At 57.5% G+C, this 17,681-nt stretch overlaps 1 protein-coding gene across 4 annotated transcripts; it reads right to left on the bottom strand.

The window, feature by feature from the left end:
• Positions 1-795: 795 nt before the first annotated feature.
• PELP1 (proline, glutamate and leucine rich protein 1) lies at positions 796-17,134 on the bottom strand. 4 transcript variants are annotated; one of them, XM_084806952.1, is made up of 19 exons: positions 16,833-17,133; positions 16,620-16,684; positions 13,332-13,437; positions 12,930-13,079; positions 12,692-12,763; positions 12,544-12,603; positions 12,083-12,233; positions 10,896-11,025; positions 10,711-10,798; positions 9,842-9,930; positions 9,590-9,706; positions 8,587-8,737; positions 8,325-8,466; positions 6,859-6,914; positions 6,345-6,383; positions 5,770-5,976; positions 4,070-4,903; positions 2,957-3,661; positions 796-1,085 (listed from the first exon to the last, which is right to left on the bottom strand). In XM_084806952.1, the coding sequence occupies exons 1-19, from the start codon at positions 17,073-17,075 to the stop codon at positions 993-995; spliced, it is 3,498 nt and encodes a 1,165-aa protein (XP_084663078.1). In that variant the 5' UTR covers positions 17,076-17,133; the 3' UTR covers positions 796-992. The 4 variants fall into 4 exon arrangements, with proteins under 4 accessions (XP_084663078.1, XP_084663079.1, XP_084663080.1 ...); XM_084806953.1 differs by lacking the exon at positions 6,345-6,383; XM_084806954.1 differs by lacking the exons at positions 6,345-6,383; positions 8,587-8,737 and having other exon boundaries at positions 5,770-5,974; positions 16,833-17,134.
• Positions 17,135-17,681: the final 547 nt, after the last annotated feature.

Here is a 17,681-nt window from a genome sequence, read left to right as displayed (position 1 = left end):
GGGCGAGACCACGGTCGCGAGCGGGGGGCCCGGCGGCGGGCCGGAGCCCGGCAAAGGCGCCCGGCGGCGAGGTGCGTCTTGGCGCGCCCCATCCCGAACGAGGCCGGGGGAGTCGAGACAAACGCGAATAGCGCCCCCCATCAGGCGAGTTTTAAAACCCTCCAAACGAGGAAAGCAGAACGGGGTTGAAACGTTTCAGAATTCGTCCCCTGCTTGGGTGGTGGTACAGTCCCACTCTCCTCTCCCAGGGCCAACTGAGCTAGGCTGTTACAGCCCCACACTCGTTTTGAGCCCAGGATCCAATATGAAGTAGCAGCTACCAGCCTGATCCTCCCCCAACCTGCTGCCCTCCAGATGTGGTTGGACTACCCTCCCATCACCCCTGGCCAGCATGGCCACCAGGCTGGGGAAGGTGGTCCTGAAAACACCCCCCTCCCCCACTCAGCAGTCGAGTTTGCACATCATAGAACCCACCAACCACAGAATCAAGTTTGCCACTAATGAGAACTCTGCCAGGAAAAAGGGCCCGCCGCGTTCAGCAAATTAAAAGCACCCATCTGGCCCAGGAGCCCTGCCCAAAGGGGAGGAAACGGAGCAGCCCACATGCACCCAGGCCAGGAAGAGGCAGCTCTCTGCAGCTGGTGGCAGTGCAGCTCGCAGCTCCTTTGAGCCAAGCAAGTAGAAGTGCGAGAGAGAAGACAGCTGGCGCTGGCCCTCGGCAGTGCCCTCTGGCTGTGCTGGGCTGCCACTCCTGGCAGCATCCCCCCACCCATCCTGACCCAAACGCAACTCACATTTCCAAAGGCAAAAACATTTATTGAACCTTTTCTTAGTATAAAAAAAATCCGCTCCCAAGTCCCAAAATAAATGGAGGAATGGGCTTTTAAGTCCAGACTGGGGTGGTGAACAAGTAGGGAGAGGCTGCTCTGGGGTTGGGCACAGTCCTCTTCTCACCCCAAGGCTCCCCCTTTCCCCACCCAGGCACATCCCCCTCAGGAACAAGGCTCTGGTGGGGTCTTCTCCTCATCCGGTGGGCAGTCCACAAAATCAGCCAACATGGCTTCTGTCTCATCTACCGTTGCAGCCTGTGAGGGAAGAAAATAGCTGGGGTTACCTGTAGCTTGTGACACTCCTTTGAAATGACCACCCCATTTTGCACTGCGCCTCCCTAAACCTTGTTGGGGCTCAGCAGAATCAAGTTTCAGCATCGTATCTGCAAACTGACTAACAACATTTGTTCACTGTATCTATAAATAGGATCACAACACACATGCATATTAGTAAACGCAGAATGCAAGGATAGCAAGTATTGCCACTGAAGGAGCCCCTCTACATCCCAAATCTGAAAAAGAGACAACTGAGTGTTCATCCCCCAAACATTCTATCCCAACCAACCGCTTGGTTTGCTCCGTGCTGGAGCTCCAGCCTCTTTTGCTGGGGGAGGTGAGTGCGTGTACATGCAGCAAACCTCCTCCTCCTAGGTAGTATGGAAGTACCGGGACTGTTTCAGGGTGTATGTGATGGACAGGACAGACTTGCAGTGGGGTATTGAAAGGGGGAGGGCACAATTCTGATTACTGGGCTCAGCTGAAAACGAGAGACTTCTACCTCTCCTTTGGAACATGGGACACAGAATATGCCCCCAAAGGGTGACAGAACACCCACATCAGCTGATCGGCTGAAATCTGGCCCCGTTCATGCTGGCCAGCACCCCATGCCTGGGGAAGCGGAGGCACACAACGGTGCCATCCTACACCGGGGGCCTCAGATGGAGGGCAGCAAGGGGATACATCGAACTTCCAAGAATGTTGAAGCCATGGGAAAAAACAGGAATTTGGGGAAAATATGCAATCCTTTTTTCCGAGAGCTCATTACAGATCACTCTGTCACTTTAGAAACATAAAACGTATGCCATATAGCATGGCTTGCTGATAAAATTCTCATGAACATTAAAAACATTTAAAATCAAACTCAGTAAATTGGTAACTATTCTCTGAATAAACTATGCTTTCAAATTTAATATGCCAACCTTGGTAATTTTATGAGCAAACCAAGTTATATGCAATACATTTTACAAACTACAGCAAGTGGTCCCTGAAACATCTGAATCAGACCAGAAGAAACAGGAAGAGCTGGAGACTGAGGAACATTTGTGTAGCATCTATTCCTGTTTGTAAAGAATTAGGGAAATCTGCTCTGAAGGAAAAGCTACTGAGAGCTTATTGGGCTGTGGAAGACTCTTACCTATTAGGAATGATGAGCATGTTTAATTTAAGAACCTCTATCCAAGCGATCCCAACCTATTACTCGAAAAGTGACGCATTATTCCCTTTTGTCAATAATTCTGCTTAATAAACATCTTAACTTCACAATCCAAAATGGTTCACTTTGTTGGAAAAAAGGGTCCTTGGAAAAGACCTGAAAAAATCCAGGGCATTTTCTGAATTTCCCTGGCTCTTCTCCGGGCTTCCACATCTCCAGCAAGGAGAGGCCCCTGGGGCAGCTCCCGCGGATACCCCATTTCCTCAAGCAGTCAACAGCAGGCTCCTCTCACCAGCCCAACCACTCCTCCCAGCACTCCTGGGGGCAGAGCGCCCCGTCCGCCGGGGCTGCCGAGGGGCTGCGTGGGTCAGGCTCAGCCCCATCCTACGCCGCACATGCGTGGGCTCGCTTACTGTCTGGTCTAGCCACGCTCCAGGCAGGGAAATCTCTTGCAAGACTAGCTGGCAACGGCGACCTGCGCATTTGACTCCAATCTCGCTGTTGTTCCAAGACAGAGAATGCAACTAACAAGTCCTGCCCGTCGCCCCATTTCACACACACGCTGGGGACTGGAACGGCAATGCGCAGCGCCTCCTGCCGGTGGGGCCCCTCCCCCCAAGGGTCTGCTGGCACTGCTGGCAGGACGCACCCCCCCCCCGGCCCAGAGGGCGCTCCCCCAGCCTCCCGCGCTCACCTCCTCCTCCTCCTCCTTCAGCTCCACCACCTCCTCCGGCCGCGGCAACTGCCTCTCCGACTCGCCTTGTGCAGCCCCGGCCCCTGGGGCAGCCTCTCCGGGCTCTCCGCTGCACCCTGCGGGCCCCCCTGCTTCCTCCTCCTGAGGAGCTGCAGCGACGGGTGCTCCGGTGACTGCTGCCGCCCAGTCCGCGGGCCCCCCCTGCTCCTCAGCGGGCGGCTTCTCCTCCTGCTCCGCGGCAGGGAGCAGGGGGGCCTCCTGCCCGGGGGACGGGGGCAGGGGGAGCCGCTCTTCCGCTGGCAGCAAAGCGGCTTCTTCAGCCTCCAGGGCCAGCACATCCCCCATGGGGCTGCCCACCTGGGGCTCCTCCCCCTCCCCCTCGCCCCCCTCAGGAGGGTGGAAGGCTTCCTCATCAACCTCCATGAGGAGCCCCGCCCCGCCCCCCTCCTCCTCTTCCTCCCCCACTAGTTTGGGGAGCTCATCTTTCACGGGCAACAACTCTGGGGGCTCTTCTTCGTTCCTGTGGGGCAATGGGGGCAGCAGCCCCTCCTCTTCCTCCTCCTCCATCAGACCTTCCTCCTCCTCCTCCTCTGTCATGCCCTCCTCTTCATCAAATTCATCTTCCTCTTCCTCGTCCATCTCTTCTAGCTCCTCGTCATCCAGCTCCTCTTCGAATTCTCCCTCCTCTTCATCGAACTCCTCTTCCTAGCCAGCGGGGGGGGGGGGGGATCACAGAGCATTCTCCTCAGTCCCTGAGCACCCAAATACCGATCCTGCGCCCCTCGCAGCTGCCTCTGCCATGCAGGGCTTGTCCAGCCTGAGACTCACCCATGGCAGAGGATCTAGAAACCAGGCCCTTCAAGGCCGGAAGCCAGAGCCCTCCAGCCACCCACTGCGCAACAGGAAATACATCCCCGGCCAGATGGCCTCTTCCTTGCCTTCCCCAGAGATTCTGGCCTGGCTAGATTCAGAGAGCTATCGCGGAGCTACTTGCGACGGAAGCAGCCACAGGTCTTCAGCCAGGACTTGGGGACACAGGAAGGCCACTCAGTCACAGCCTTGGGCCAGGCTTGCCGCGGGTGGGGGGGGGACTTCTCGCTCACACAAACTCACCTCCTCCTCCTCCTCCTCAAAGTACTCCTCGTCCTCGGGGAAGTCGTCCTCTTCGTCATCCTCTTCATCATCCTCGTCCTCCTCACTGCTGTTAATGTTGATGACGGCAGGGTCCTCCTCCACGAGGGTGGGGAGCAGCCCATCACTGGCTGCGGGGGCTGGGGAGGGCGGGAGCACCGCTGTCACGGGGGGGGGGAGGTGAGCCCCCAAGGGGATGGGCAGCGGTGCCGCAGGCTCCACGGGGGCCTCCTCGGGGTCTGGCGGAGGGGAGACCGGGGGGGCCGGAGGGGCGGGGGCTGCCACCACTGCCACAGCAGCCCCCCCGCCACTGGGGCCGCTGGCTGTCTTCCCCAGCTGTCCCTTGGGCACGATGACAACGCTGTCGTCGGAGTCACTCTCCAGGGAGATCTCCACGTCCTCCTCTTCCTCCTTGTCGTAGTGGATGAAGACAGAGCGCCGGAGCTTGGCCCCTGCCGCCAGTGCAGCAGCTTCCGCCATGCCCGGGGACGGAGGCAGAGCGGGCTCCTCGGGGGTCAGGCGGGGGGGCAGCTGGGCCAAGGCCAGGCTGGGCAGGGCCAAGGCCAGGGAGCTGGCCATGGCAGGGGCCATGGGGGGGGGAGCAGAAGGAGAAGCTGGGGGGGGGAGGCGGAGGGGCGGGAAGGGCAGGGGGGGGCCCGGGCGGAAGGGGGAGGCGGTGGCTGTGGCCGGAGAGGTCTCGGAGGATGAGCCAGGCGGGGGGGCCACAGGCCCAGAGAGGGAGGCTTGCAAAGAGGGCACCCGCGGGTGGAGGAGGGCGTTGCAAATCACCAAGGCCTCTGCGCAGAAGGACGAAACCTATGGGAGGAGGAGGCGGCTGTGAGGGAGCCCCCGACCTCCCCTCGCAGGGCTGTGCTACAGCGGCGCCCAAAGAGGGGCAGAGCACCGGCAGGGCAGAGCCCTCCTAGAAAGACTGGGCGAGCTGCCCCAAGGTGCCGGGCTGGGCCCCGAGCGACCGGCTCAGGTGGCTTCAGACAAATGTGGGGGGGCAGCGGGGGGGGGCCTCTCTGGGCCAGGCGACGGGCTGGGACTGGTCGAGGGGCCCCAGCTGTCCACTGCCCTGGCTTCCTGTCCCACCTCTGAGTACAGTTCCAGGCGCAGGCGTTGACCTGTACAGCCCTGAGCAACTTGGGACCAAAGGAACGTCTCCTCCCACAAGTCCCTGCTCACACCCTCCGGTCATCTTGGGAGGCACTGCTCTGGGCAGTGGTGGCTCCCGGAGACAGGGCCTTCTTGGCAGTGGTGCCCCATTTGTGGGCTGCCCTCCCCAAGGAGCCCTGCTCGGCCCTTAAATTGCTACCTTTTCAGCAGCCGGCAGATTCCTTCCCATTCTCCCAGGCATTTTGGAGACATTCATTTAGATTTTATGGCTGTCTTTACACATCTTACATTTATTCCTGTCCTGTTTTGGAGCTGTTTGAAATCTGCCCAGAGAAGATCTGTTATTCGGCGGACCAAAGGCGTCGGAAGCAAATGTCCCTGGCCTCAGACATGCCAAAGACCGGCTACCTCCAGCGACCACCTGCTGGGGGATGCCATGGCCTGGCCTAGCACCACTCCTCTGCATCCTTGCCACAGGGCTGCCTCCGCCAGACGGGGCTGCTGCTCTGCAAGCGTACCTGGTGGGGGCAGCACGATGCCACAGGAAGGAAGGGAGGCCTCACCTGAAGGTTGGGGTCCATGCGCCCTTGGACCAGCAGCCGGAGGGCGCAGTGAAGAGGGGGGGGGCCGGCGGGGGCTGGCGCCAACACCAAGGCCAGCAGCAGGTGGTAGAGCTCCCGGCGGCAGGCGGCACTCGAGTATGGCGAGCCCAGGAGGGGCTCAGCCTGGCCCAGCTGGATCAGCAGCGGAATCACCAGCTCTTGCAGCCTCTGGGCAAGAATTTAGGAGGAGGGCGCTCAGGGGTGGTCCCAGGAGAGGCCAGGCACAACCCCCAGTCAAAAGAAAAGGATCTCGGGAAGCAGGAGGAAGGAGATGTGGGGAAAGAGAACCCCTTCTGCCCAAGACCCCAGGGACACTGCAGGGCAAGAGGGGTGGGGGCTCCGTCTAAGAAGACCGCTCTGTGTGCTTCCCCCCACCAGGCAGCCAGCACTCACCCAGAGCCTGTGCCTGGGGAAGCTGGCACTTGAGTACCAGAATGCAGCCTGGAAAGGTCTGGCGTCAAAAGGCAGAGGGGAGTCTGAGCATGCGCAGACTGCCTTCCACCCAACACTTTGCAAACACAGCCAGGCCCGCCCACCTGGGATTTAGTCCTTGCAAACCACCCAGAGCGCTCTGGCTACTGGGCAGCACAGAAATGCAATAAATGAAATGAAATGAAATGAAAAGAAATGGGAAGGGAAGGGAAGGGAAGGGAAGGGAAGGGAAGGGAAGGGAAGGGAAGGGAAGGGAAAGGTCAAGTCACACGGACTCTTCAGTACAACCCTGCTGTCGTCAACCCCACCCCCCAATGAGTCCCAAGTCCATGTGGGCCCAGTCACCTCTCTTCCCGTCCCTCCCACTCCCCCGTGTTTCCCTTGCGCCATTTCAGACTGTCAGCCCCCTGCCCGGCATGTGCCCCCATGCACAGGAACCATGTGACATCCACAAGCCCCCCAGCTTCTCCTCATCCAGAGCTCCAGCCCTGGGCAGGCTCTGCCTTCAGGTTCTGCAGCATGTCCACTACCTGTCCGATGCCCAGTCACCAACCCCTTCAGCCTTGCCCTGGGCAACCCCCAGCCCCACCCAAGGGTGGGCAGGTAGGGTCGGCTCACCTTGTGGGCTTGCTCCTGGATAAGGCTGCCCGCGAGGAGGACGGCACGGCCCAGACCTGGGGGAAGAGAGCAGTTGCTTTGGAGGGAGGGCTGGGGGGCCTTCCCCCTCTTGCCACAGCAATGCAGGAAATGCTCCCTATTCGGCCACATTTGGAAGGAGAAGGGCAGATGGGGAAGGCTCATCTGTTGGGGGCACTGCCACCCCTCCGCTTCTCCAAGGAGCTCAGCGCGGGGCATGTGGGCCTCCCTTTTTTACCCTCACAACAACCCTCTGAGGCAGGACAAGAGCAGAAGAAGAGCTGCCTGATCAGGCCAAAGGCCCCTGCAGGTCTGCGTTCAGTTCCCCCATGGCCAAGGAAAGAGACAGGAAGAGAGGTGCCTGGACGTATGGAAAGCCCGTAAGCGGGACAGGAGCACCACTGCCCCTCCCACTTGTGCTTCCCAGAAACCGGTGTGCACAGGCAAGCTGCCTCCAATTCGGGAGGGAATATATAGCTAGCCATCATGACTAGTAGCTGTAGATAGCCGGCCAAGGTGGTCCAGCAAGGTCATAGAATCATGGAATAGTAGGGTTGGAAGGGGCCTACAAGGCCATCGAGTCCAACCCCCTGCTCAGCACAGGAATCCAAGTCAGAGCATCCCTGGCAGGTGGCTGTCCAGCCTCATCTTGAAGGGCTCCAGTGTGGGAGAGCCCACCACCTCCCTCGGGAATTGGCTCCATTGTTGTATTGCTCTAACAGTCAGGAAGTTTTTCCTGATGTTCAGCCGGAATCTGGCTTCCTGTCACTTGAGCCCATTATTCCGTGTCCTGCACTCTGGGATGATCGAGAAGAGATCCTGGCCTTCCTCTCTGTGACAACCTTTCAAGTCCTTGAAGAGCGCTATCCTATCTCCCCTCAGTCTTCTCTTCTCAAGGCTAAACATGCCCAGTTCTTTCAGTCTCTCTTCATAGGGCTTTGTTTCCAGTCCCCTGATCATCTTTGTTGCCCTCCTCTGAACCCTCTCCAGTTTGTCTGCATCCTTCTTCAAGTGTGGTGCCCAGAACTGGACACAGTACTCCAGATGAGGCCTAACCTCATCAGGTAGGGCTTAGCAGGACCCTGAACGCCAGCCCCCACAGTCCTAGTCCGAGACTTTAACTGTAACACCACGCTGGCTACCCACGTGATCCATGAAACGTTGCCAGCCCTAGACTCCTCCCTGCTTCCCTCCCCTCTGCCCCTGCTGCTCACAGGGGTATTTCCCATAACACCTGGAGGGAGGAGGAAAGAGCGCCTCTGCCCCACCCCCATCCTTCCATCCCCAGACGAGGGCTCAGCCCTTCCCTTCTGCCTTCCCCATCCCACAGCCCCCACAGGCACATTCCCGCCCGCCCTCCATCAACCAAAATAAATCCAGCAGCTCCTTCTACGACCTGCGCGGCGCTTAGCACAACAGGCGCCGGGGGGGGGGGGGGGGCTGCTGACCTTGCAGAGCTGCCAGACACACGCTGCTGTTGGCCCGGGGGTCATGCTTGTGGTGCAGGGATCCCAAGCTGCCCAGGTCAGACAACTTGGGCTTCTTGGGGGCACTCGGCTTCCCGTCAGAGCCTGGGCGGCTCTCCCGCATCTGGAGGGGGAGAAAGGGACAAGGACAAGGCTGGGCGGGGGAGGCAGGGCAGCTCCACAAAGGCAGACAGTGGAGGGGGGCACTAAAGGCACAAGCGTGGAAAAGGGGAGGGGGCTTCACCTTGAGCGCGTCAGTTGGGGGGCTGATGTCACCGATCAGGTGACCCAGCAGGGCCTCACTTTGGGTTCCATGCCCCTGCAAGATGCCAGATGCCGCCCCGGCCACCTGCATCCACAGATCCAGGACCTGGTAAAGCCGCGTCCGAACTGCACTGCAGTGAAATAGGCCATGCAACACGTGAAGCTGATAAGAATTTGTTGATGCCATGAGCTAGCTTTCAAGTGCAAAATCTGTTCTCAGATCAGGGACAAGGGAGTGTGGCACCACGGCAAAGTTAGTTCTTGGGAAAAGAGAAAAGCTCCTTAACTCACCATGTTTCATCACTGCAAAATTGATTTTTTATTTGTTTGAGCAATAAATATCTATCATACAGTACCTCTTTGAGTTAGCTGTCTTGAGGGGTGCTTTAGGGATCACAACCCCTGAATTAACTTTGGCTGCCCAGACACACCAGTTGAGGTTTACCAAACCGCAGACTGGTTAGGGGCTGTGCACGCGTTTATAATTTCTCTCCTGGTCAGGTGAGCCACAGGCGCACCTGTGTCAGATAAGGGAGAGAAGCTAGTTGGATGCGGCACGGGTGTTTGCCTGTCCCAGTGCTGAGGAACCAGGGGCCTCAGTTGCCTTCCTTCCCAGGCCGCGCCAGCCCAGGGCTAGTTCGCAGCTTCCCGATATTGGAGGGGGCCGCAGCTGAAGAGCTGCTTGCCTGCAAAAGGCCCCAGGGCCAGTCCCTGCAGCAGGTCAAAGGAGCGGCTGATGGGGAATGGGAGAGGCTCTGCCCGAGGCAATCCTAGAGAACCGCAGCACGCTGGAGGAGACCAGGCTGGGCTGGCTGGGTGCAGGAGGCGTCCTGGGTCCTTCCTGCAGGTGCCTGCCATGGGTGGATGAAGCAGTTCGCACATGCTACTCAAACAGCCCCAGCACTATGGGTGACTCAGCAGCCCAGGACAACGGCTCCCTCCTGCACCCGCTGCACAGCCAGTCCAAAAGGCTCCCCACAAACCTGTAAGGCCGCTCCTGCCCAATGGGGAAGAGATCCTGTCCAGTGCTCCACAGGGTCAGGACCTGTGGGAAGAGGCGGCAGAGGGTCCCTCCAAACCGCACCAGCCGAGGGCCACACCTGCAAAGGGAGAGAGATGCGGGGGAGGTGGCATCAGAGGAGGAGGAGGAGACATCCAGTCTTGGGGAACACAAGTGGTCCTGGCCAACCCCATGAGAACACACGCCCCAGGACCACCAACCCTCCTGGACTCACGCCAAGATGAGAGCAGAAAGCACGTCCAAGATCTCCAGGTGGACTGAGGGCAAGAACAACATCCGGAGGGGTCCATCGCCAAACCAGCTCTGAAAGGGGCCAGGGGGAGATGGCTCAGCAGAAGACACACACTCCCTGTGGAGGACTCCTGAACCCCCCCATCCCTCTCTGAGCACGAGGAACCAGGCCTTGAAGGGAGTCAGTCAGCAGCCCCATTTGGGGGAACCACACCTAGGCCCCCCATAGTTTACTGGGCTTCTCAGTCACTGCTTTTTGGTTTTAATAATAATTTTTTATTTCCTTAATAATAATAATTTTTAATTATTTCCTTAACTGAGTATGCCCGTTTTATCTTTAAAAAGAGACAGTGAAAAGTTATTTTACAAAATACCATCTCTTAAACAAAAGGAACTCGTCATGAAATTCCTGAGGGGACCCCTCAGCATCCTCAGAATATCCCAAATCCACTTTAAGTTTCCCAGCCACACCATCCTATACATGTCTACCCAGAAATGAGTTCCATTGTGTACTCCAAGGTAAGAGCATATCGGATTGCAGTAAGTGCAACCTTAACCCAAGAAGTGGGTGTAAGCATGGAGGGCGCTATTCTGAAGCCCCACTGAGGTGCATTCCCAAAACCACTTAACTCAGGCCACGAACCCAGGCAGTTTGAGTGGTTCAAGGGCCGAGTGTTTTTTGTCCACTTTAACATATACTTAGGACAGAAACGGGGGAGAAGTGACTCTAATTAACCCAGGCCTCAAGAGGGTACTCTCTCACAGGCAGCACTGGTTTCTTGCACCAGACTAGTTCCCCTGGGCTATGTGAAAGCCACCTTTGGGGAGTTCCTCCAATATCTTACTACTCACAATGTTTTTCATGGAGATATCGAGGGCTCGACAAATGAAGTCCAGGATGTCTTGAACCGGGACAGTCACGGGAGCCACAAACTCGTTACTGAAACAGGAAACAAGGCAGCATATCTTGGGGTCCCAAGCCCTACAGCACAATGTGTACAAGAGGGAAGGGGGGAGGCTCGGGAGAGGGTCTCAACCTGAGCATCCTGCAGAGGCATTTCACCAAGCCTGAGAACCGCTGCTTCAGAGGCAGGATGAAGTTCGTCTCGCCTTCCTCCGGTGCCGCCAGTGGGATCTCCACTCCAGGCCCTTCATAATGCGGAGGGTCTGGAGGAAAGAGAGCAGGCCCATAAGATCTCATGAGCTGCTTTGTTCCCTTTCAGCCTCTTTTCTGTAACGGTTCCTGATCTTGGCCAATTAATATTGTTCTTGTGTTTTATATTGATAGCTGCCATGGGCATCTCTGGATGAAAAGGCAAGATATAGCTCAGGGCCAGACACAGAAGTGCATTTGGTCTGGAACTGACTGTTGGAGCCCCGCAGGAAACAAGCCGGGCCCCCTTCTGACAAGGTGGGGAAGAGGACCCAGCAGCCGCCAAAGTGACAGCCCACAGCCCGGTGGCAAGGCGCCTACTTTGCAGACAGGAAGTCCAATTGCAAAGGTTCCAGCATAGGGAAGACGCCCTCTTCTCTCTGAACCCTGGGGAAACATCTGCCACCTAGTCAGTCCATTGCAACATCCCAGCCTGGGAGCACAAATCTGCCTTATGCAGTCTTACTGACAAGACTGGGCTAGAAGAACCAATGGTCTAACTGGCTTCATGCTCCTAAGTTGGGCTGGGCCCCAAGAGATAAGCTCTCCGCAACTAGCAAGTACAGAGAACAGCATAGGGTGAAAACAAGGAGGCCCCTGCAATGAGAACTCACCACTTCAGAAGATGGACGGCAGCTGAATAATGAAGATTTATTTATTTTTTAAAACGGAATCGTAAGTATATGACCCAAATTGTTGGAGGATATTCAAGTGGGCCAACAGGTAAAATGGTTTTTTATCAGATTTGATCATACAACTGGATTATTTTATTCCACGGGACTCTTTAATCAGCATGCAACACTGATCCAATTTGTTCCACATGAATTCAACACAGCGCCACTACCAAAAGGCTCAAGCTCATCAACAAAGCATTTAGATTAATTGCTCCCAAGTGGAAATGTTACGAGGGAGATCCTCACCAAGCGCCAAGTTCCAGCTTGACACCAGAGAGGTTCTGGCCAAACAAGCAGTGTTGTTTTCATTGCTTCCTGTAAGCCCCTCCTCCTGCTGACAGCCCTGGGCCCCAACCCCTCTGCCCTGGGCTTGGCTCCAGTTGCCAGCTGCACGCACCTGACTCCGCGCCCTCGTAGAGAGTCCCCAGCAGGCTGTGGAGCGTGGCCAGGAGGCAGTGGGCTTGTTGCTCCCAGCATTCCGTGTACTTGAGTCCCTGAGTGAATCCAGCGCCCAGAGAGGGCAGCAGAGCATAGCACTCACAGGCCAGCTGGGGAGGGAGAGGAGGAAGGCGGTGGGACGGCACCCAAGGCTAGCGAGAGAGAGGCGGATGGGGAGAACACCCACGGGCGCAGAACCCCACTGTGCTTCTTAGTCTCTAGCAAGCCCACCTAGCAAAATTTGCTAACTTTAACATTTCAAAGTTATACGTAAAAGAAAGCAGGATTCTTACATGCCCCCTTCCCCCCAGCCCCCAATGAAAGTGAGCCCTTTCCTGTGTAATCCGGAAGATCAGGGGCAGGGGCAGGGGCAGGGGCAGGGAGGGAGAGGATGGGGGAACAGACAAAGGAAGATTCTACCTGCTGCAGTGGAGGCGTTTCTGCATCCACACGGGACAGGAAGTAGGCTGCCAATTTACCCTGCAGGAGCAGAAATGAAGGGGGGAGAGATCAGAGGGGACCCAGGAGTCAGCAGCTCCACCCCTCCCTAACCCGAAGGTGCACTTACACGCAAGGATCCACAGGCCCGGGGATAAAACATCATGCAAGCTTTGCTTCCTTCCAGGGCAGACAGCTGGCACTGAGCAGAGGGTGAAAAGGGCGTGGAGGTGAGCAGGGAGGGAGCACTTCCACAGGTGGGGGAGATAGCCCTAATGTGGGCTTGGCTGGTTTTTGGGAGCACGAGGGATGGGCCTTAAGGACTCCCACCCACTACCAGGGGTCCCAAGTGGGAGGGAGGGTCTCACCTCAGGCTTGAGGGCCAGCAGAGAGGTGAGGAGCCCGGGGATGTGGTTCGTGCCAATGTCTCGCGCCAGCTCAGGGAGTTGGCAGGAATACTCCAGCAGGTCCCGCAAGACAAGCACGGCCAGTTCCATCGTGGCGGGTGGATCCTGAGACTGTGGGGAAAAGAACAAGGCCAGGGGGGCTGCAGGGTCCTCCAATCACACCCTCTCCTGGATCAGCCCCATAAGGCACAGCTAAAACCGTCCTGAAAGCCAAAACTCCCAAGGCCCATCCACCCGCCGGCCGTCTTCCCTCCCACAGCGAAGGACCCCCTGTAGTGAACCAGTGGAACTTGTGCGTTGGGGGGGCAGCCACGGGATGGTGTGGAGGGGTGCAGTCCCCCTCCCGCCTGCCCGCCCGCTCACCTGGATGAGATGCAACAGGCTTCGCAGCCAGCTCAAGCAGTTTTGGCTGAATGTTTCGGTGCTGCTTTCTGTCACCAGCAAGGAGAGGAGGCACAGGCCCTCAAACCTGCAAGGGAAAAATGTGGAGGGCTCGAGGAGTGTGGGGTCAAATGCACCAACCGTCACCCCCAAATTCCACCCCATATGGGCATGCAGAAATCCCATGTGCTTCCCCATCGCCCGACCAGCCAAAAGGTCTCAGCAGGAGGCAAGATTTCAGCTCCTCCTCATGACCCCTCCCCCCGCCCAGCCCCACTGATAGAAAGGCCAACAGCGAGAGGGTCAGGTGCCATGTTCACCTGACAGTCCACAGCAGCCCCCCTACCCTGGGAGCCTGAGGTGAACATAGGATGCTTGGGGCTTTGGAGTACAGCAAGAAAGGAGGGATACAAGAAAGAAAAGTGTATGTCTGATGAGGCTTTACAAGTAGCTGAGGAAAGAAGGGAAGCGAAAAGCAAGGGAGAAAGGGGAAGATATATCCAACTGAATGCAGAGTTCCAGAGAATAGCAAGGAGAGACAAGAAGACCTTCTTAAATGAACAATGCAAAGAAATCGAGGAAAACAATAGAATGGGAAAGACTACAGATCTTTTCAAGAAAATCGGAGATCTCAAGGGAACATTTTGTGCAAAGACGGGCATGATAAAGGACAAAGAAGGCAGGGACCTAAGAGAAGCAGATGAGATTAAGCAGAGGTGGAAAGAATACACAGAAGAACTATACAGGAAAGATCTTAATGTCCCTGATAGCCATGATAGTGCGGTCACTGAACTTGAGCCGGACATCCTCGAGTGTGAAGTCAAGTGGGCCTTAGGAAGCATTACTAACAAAAAAGCTAGCAGAGATGACAGTATTCCAGCTAAGCGATTTAAAATCCTAAAAGATGATGCTGTTAAAGTGCTGCACTCAATATGCCAACAAATTTGGAACACTCAACAGTGGCTACAAGACTAGAAAAGTTCAGTTTACATTCCAATTCCAAAGAAGGGCAATGCCAAAGAGTATTTAAACTACAGCACAATTGCGCTCATTTCACATGCCAGCAAGGTGATGCTCAAAATCCTACAAGCTAGGCTTCAGCAGCATGTGAACTGAGAACTACCGGAAGTACAAGCAGGGTTTCGAAGAGGCAGAGGAACTAGTGATCAAATCGCCAACATTCGCTGGATCATGGAGAAAGCAAGAGAATTCCAGAAATGTGTCTATTTCTGCTTCATTGACTACGCTAAGGCCTTTGATTGTGTGGATCACAACAAACTGTGGCAAATTCTGAAAGAGATGGGAGTACCAGACCACCTTACTTGTCTCCTGAGATACCTGTACGAGGGTCAAGAAGCAACAGTCAGAACCAGACATGGAACAACCGAGTGGTTCCAAATTGGGAAAGGAGTACGACAAGGCTGCATATTGTTGCCCTGCTTATTTAATTTATATGCAGAGTACATCATGAGAAACGCCGGGTTGGATGAATCACAGGTCGGAATTAAGATTGCTGGGAGAATTATCAACAACCTCCGATAAGCAGATGATACCACCCTAATGGCAGAAAGTGGAGAGGATCTAAAGAGCCTCTTGTTGAGGGTGAAAGTGGGGAGTGCAAAAGCTGGTTTGAAACTCAGCATTAAAAAAACTAAGATCATGGCATCTGGCCCCATCACTTCCTGGTATATAAAAGGGGAAGAAATGGAAGCTGTGACAGATTTTACTTTCTTGGGCTCCAAGATCACCGCAGACGGTGACTGTAGCCATGAAATGAAAAGACGCTTGCTCCTTGGGAGGAAAGCTATGGCAAACCTAGACACCATAGTAAGAAGCAGAGACATCACCTTGCCGACAAAGGTCCGCATAATCAAAGCTATGGTTTTCCCAGTAGTAATGTGTGGCTGTGAGAGCTGGGCTATAAGGAAGGCTGAGCGCCGAAGAATTGATGCCTTCGAACTATGGTGCTGGAGAAGACTCTTACGAGTCCCCTGGACTGCAAGGAGGTCAAATCAGTCCATCCTAAAGGAAATCAACCCTGAGTGCTCATTGGAAGGACAGATACTGAAGCTGAAGCTCAAATATTTTGGCCACCTAATGCGAAGAGAAAACTCCCTGGAAAAAACCCTGATGCTGGGAAAGACCGAAGGCAAAAGGAGAAGGGGACGGCAGAGGATGAGAAGGCTAGATAGCATCACCGATGCAATGAATATGAACTTGAGCACACTCCGGGAGAGAGCGGAGGACAGGAAGGCCTGGCGTGCTATGGTCCATGGGGTCACAAACAGTCGGACACGACTGAACTACAACAATAAGAAAGGAGGGATATGATTAAGGTGCACCAGATGATGCACAGCGTGGTGCAAGTAGAAAGCCTCTCATAACCATAGTGCCCAACAGGGCACCCTATGAAGCTGACTGGCAGGAGACTGAGGGCAGGCTGAAGGCAGGACTTCTTCACAGAGCAGAGTTAAACCGTGGAATTCACCTCCACAAGATGTAATGATGGCTGTCAACTTGGATGAGTTTTAAAGGGGATGAGACAAATTCATGGACAAGACCATCACTGCCTACTAGTCCTTACAGGTACTAGCTCTGCTTCTGCAGCATCAGAGGCAGCACACCAGTTGCTGGGGAATGTGGGCGGGAGGGTTACGCTCACATGCTGCTTCCAGGCTTCCCACAGGGCAACCACTGGCCTTCCAGGCGTTTTGGCCTACAACTCCCATCAGCCCTCACCATTGGCTCTGCTGGCAAGGGCTAATGGGAGCTGTGGGCCAAAGCATTTGGAGGACCACCGGTTGCCCATCCTTGTGCAGGCCCTGGAACGTTCAAATGCCTCGGAATACTTGCCCCGCCTCGATGAGCTCTGTTGTGTTTACTGCTGGCCGTCATGGTGTGGCTCAGGGGGCTGGACTCAGTGGCCTCCTAGGCCCCTTCCAACTCTACTAGTCTATGAGTCGATGCTCGTTTTGTTACAGCGAATTCGAAAGAAGAGCAAGGCAGCGCCACAGAACACTCCTCAGGCGGGCAGGAGCCGCTTCCCTCAGAGGCGCGCAGCACAGAAGCAACGCAGCAGGGCGCCGCGCGTGCCCTGGGGCCCGCTGGATGCTTGGGCCCACGACCCCCAGCGGCCCTCGCCACGGCTCCGCCGGCCGGGGCTCAGGGGAGCGGCGGGCGCGCTCTCGAGGGCTGGGCGCCACCTCGGCCCGGCCGCTTCGGCCCCCGGGAGGGGCGGGCGCGCCCTTCGCCCAGGCGCGGCGCACTCACCGCGTCTTCAGGGAGCCCAGCCGGGCGCTGCTGATGCTCACCAGGCCGCCGAGGGCGGGCGACGCCTGCGGGAGAGTCCAGGGCAAACGCTCAGCGCGGGCGGGGAGGAGAGGGGCCGGGCCCGCGCCGCCGGGGCGCTGCCGCGGGGCGGCGCCAGGAGCGCGCGGGCCTCGAGGGGGGAGGCCGCGCAGAGGCGGGGCGCGGGGCGCTCACCTGCGCGCGGCCGCCGCCGCCGTCCCGGGCGCAGCGGACCAGCCCGGCCAGGCCCCGGGGGGGCGGCGCGAGAGGGGCGCCGGCGTGGCCGCTCCCGGCGGGCCCCGCGCCCCGCACCAGCCCGGCCAGGGTCTCCAGCGCCAGCCGCCCCCCGGCCGCGCCCGAGCAGGGCGGCGACGGGGCCGACGAGGCCGAGGACGCGGGGGACGAGGCCGAGGACGAGGCCGCCGCCGCCGCCGCCATGGCCCGCGCCGCGCCGCGCCGCCCCGCCAGCCGCCGCGCCTGCGCAGAATACGGTGGGGCCGCCCGCCCCGCGAGGCATGCCGGGAGAGAGGGCGGGACGGAGGGCGGCAGGCGCTCCGCCCAAGGCGAGGGGGGGCCTTGAAACTCGCTCGCCTGGCGCGGAGGAGGAGGAAGCGGAAGGGGGGCTTGAAGCGGCCCCTTGCACAGAAGGAGCAGGCAGCCCCCCACTCGGTCCCCCAAAGGAGCGGGGGTAGAGCCCCCCTCCCCTTCCAAGCTCAATTCCGAGGCCGGCCCGGGACCTCTTTGGAACCCCCCAACCCGCCAGTCCCGCGTTATGCCAGGACAGAGGACCTCTGAGCATGTGCAGAGGAGGAGCCTGCTGACTAGCCCCCGTTTTTTGGCCTGAGCCTCGGCACCTCTTTCCCCGGCTCCAGCCGGAGCCCAAGCCTGTCGGGGGGAGACCTCTGCACATGCTCGGGGCTACTCTCTCCCGGCTATGACCAGGCCTAACTGGGTAGCCCACCTCCCCGGCCCACGGCCCCTTGCAGGTTGCTCGGGACGCGCCCCGCTCTCGCTCTCTTCTTCCCCCCGCCCTGCACGGGGCGG

The sequence above is a fragment of the Heloderma suspectum genome, chromosome 6 (assembly GCF_057233095.1).
Source record: "Heloderma suspectum isolate Gila_16-S chromosome 6, 16-S_ref, whole genome shotgun sequence".
Taxonomy (NCBI): Eukaryota; Metazoa; Chordata; class Lepidosauria; order Squamata; family Helodermatidae; genus Heloderma; species Heloderma suspectum.
This window is presented reverse-complemented; position numbering and strand designations above follow the sequence as displayed.

What these genes read in the sequence shown, in the direction of transcription:
- PELP1 (XM_084806952.1), bottom strand. Translation starts at nt 17,075, where the DNA reads ATGGCGGCGGCGGCGGCGGCCTCGTCCTCGGCCTCGTCCCCCGCGTCC. An exon ending in GCGGCGGCGGCCGCGCGCAG is followed by an intron (nt 16,685 to 16,832) that starts GTGAGCGCCCCG and finishes ACTCTCCCGCAG; the next exon opens with GCGTCGCCCGCCCTCGGCGG. An exon ending in TTGCAAGGACTAAATCCCAG is followed by an intron (nt 5,977 to 6,344) that starts GTGGGCGGGCCT and finishes ATTCTTGCCCAG; the next exon opens with AGGCTGCAAGAGCTGGTGAT.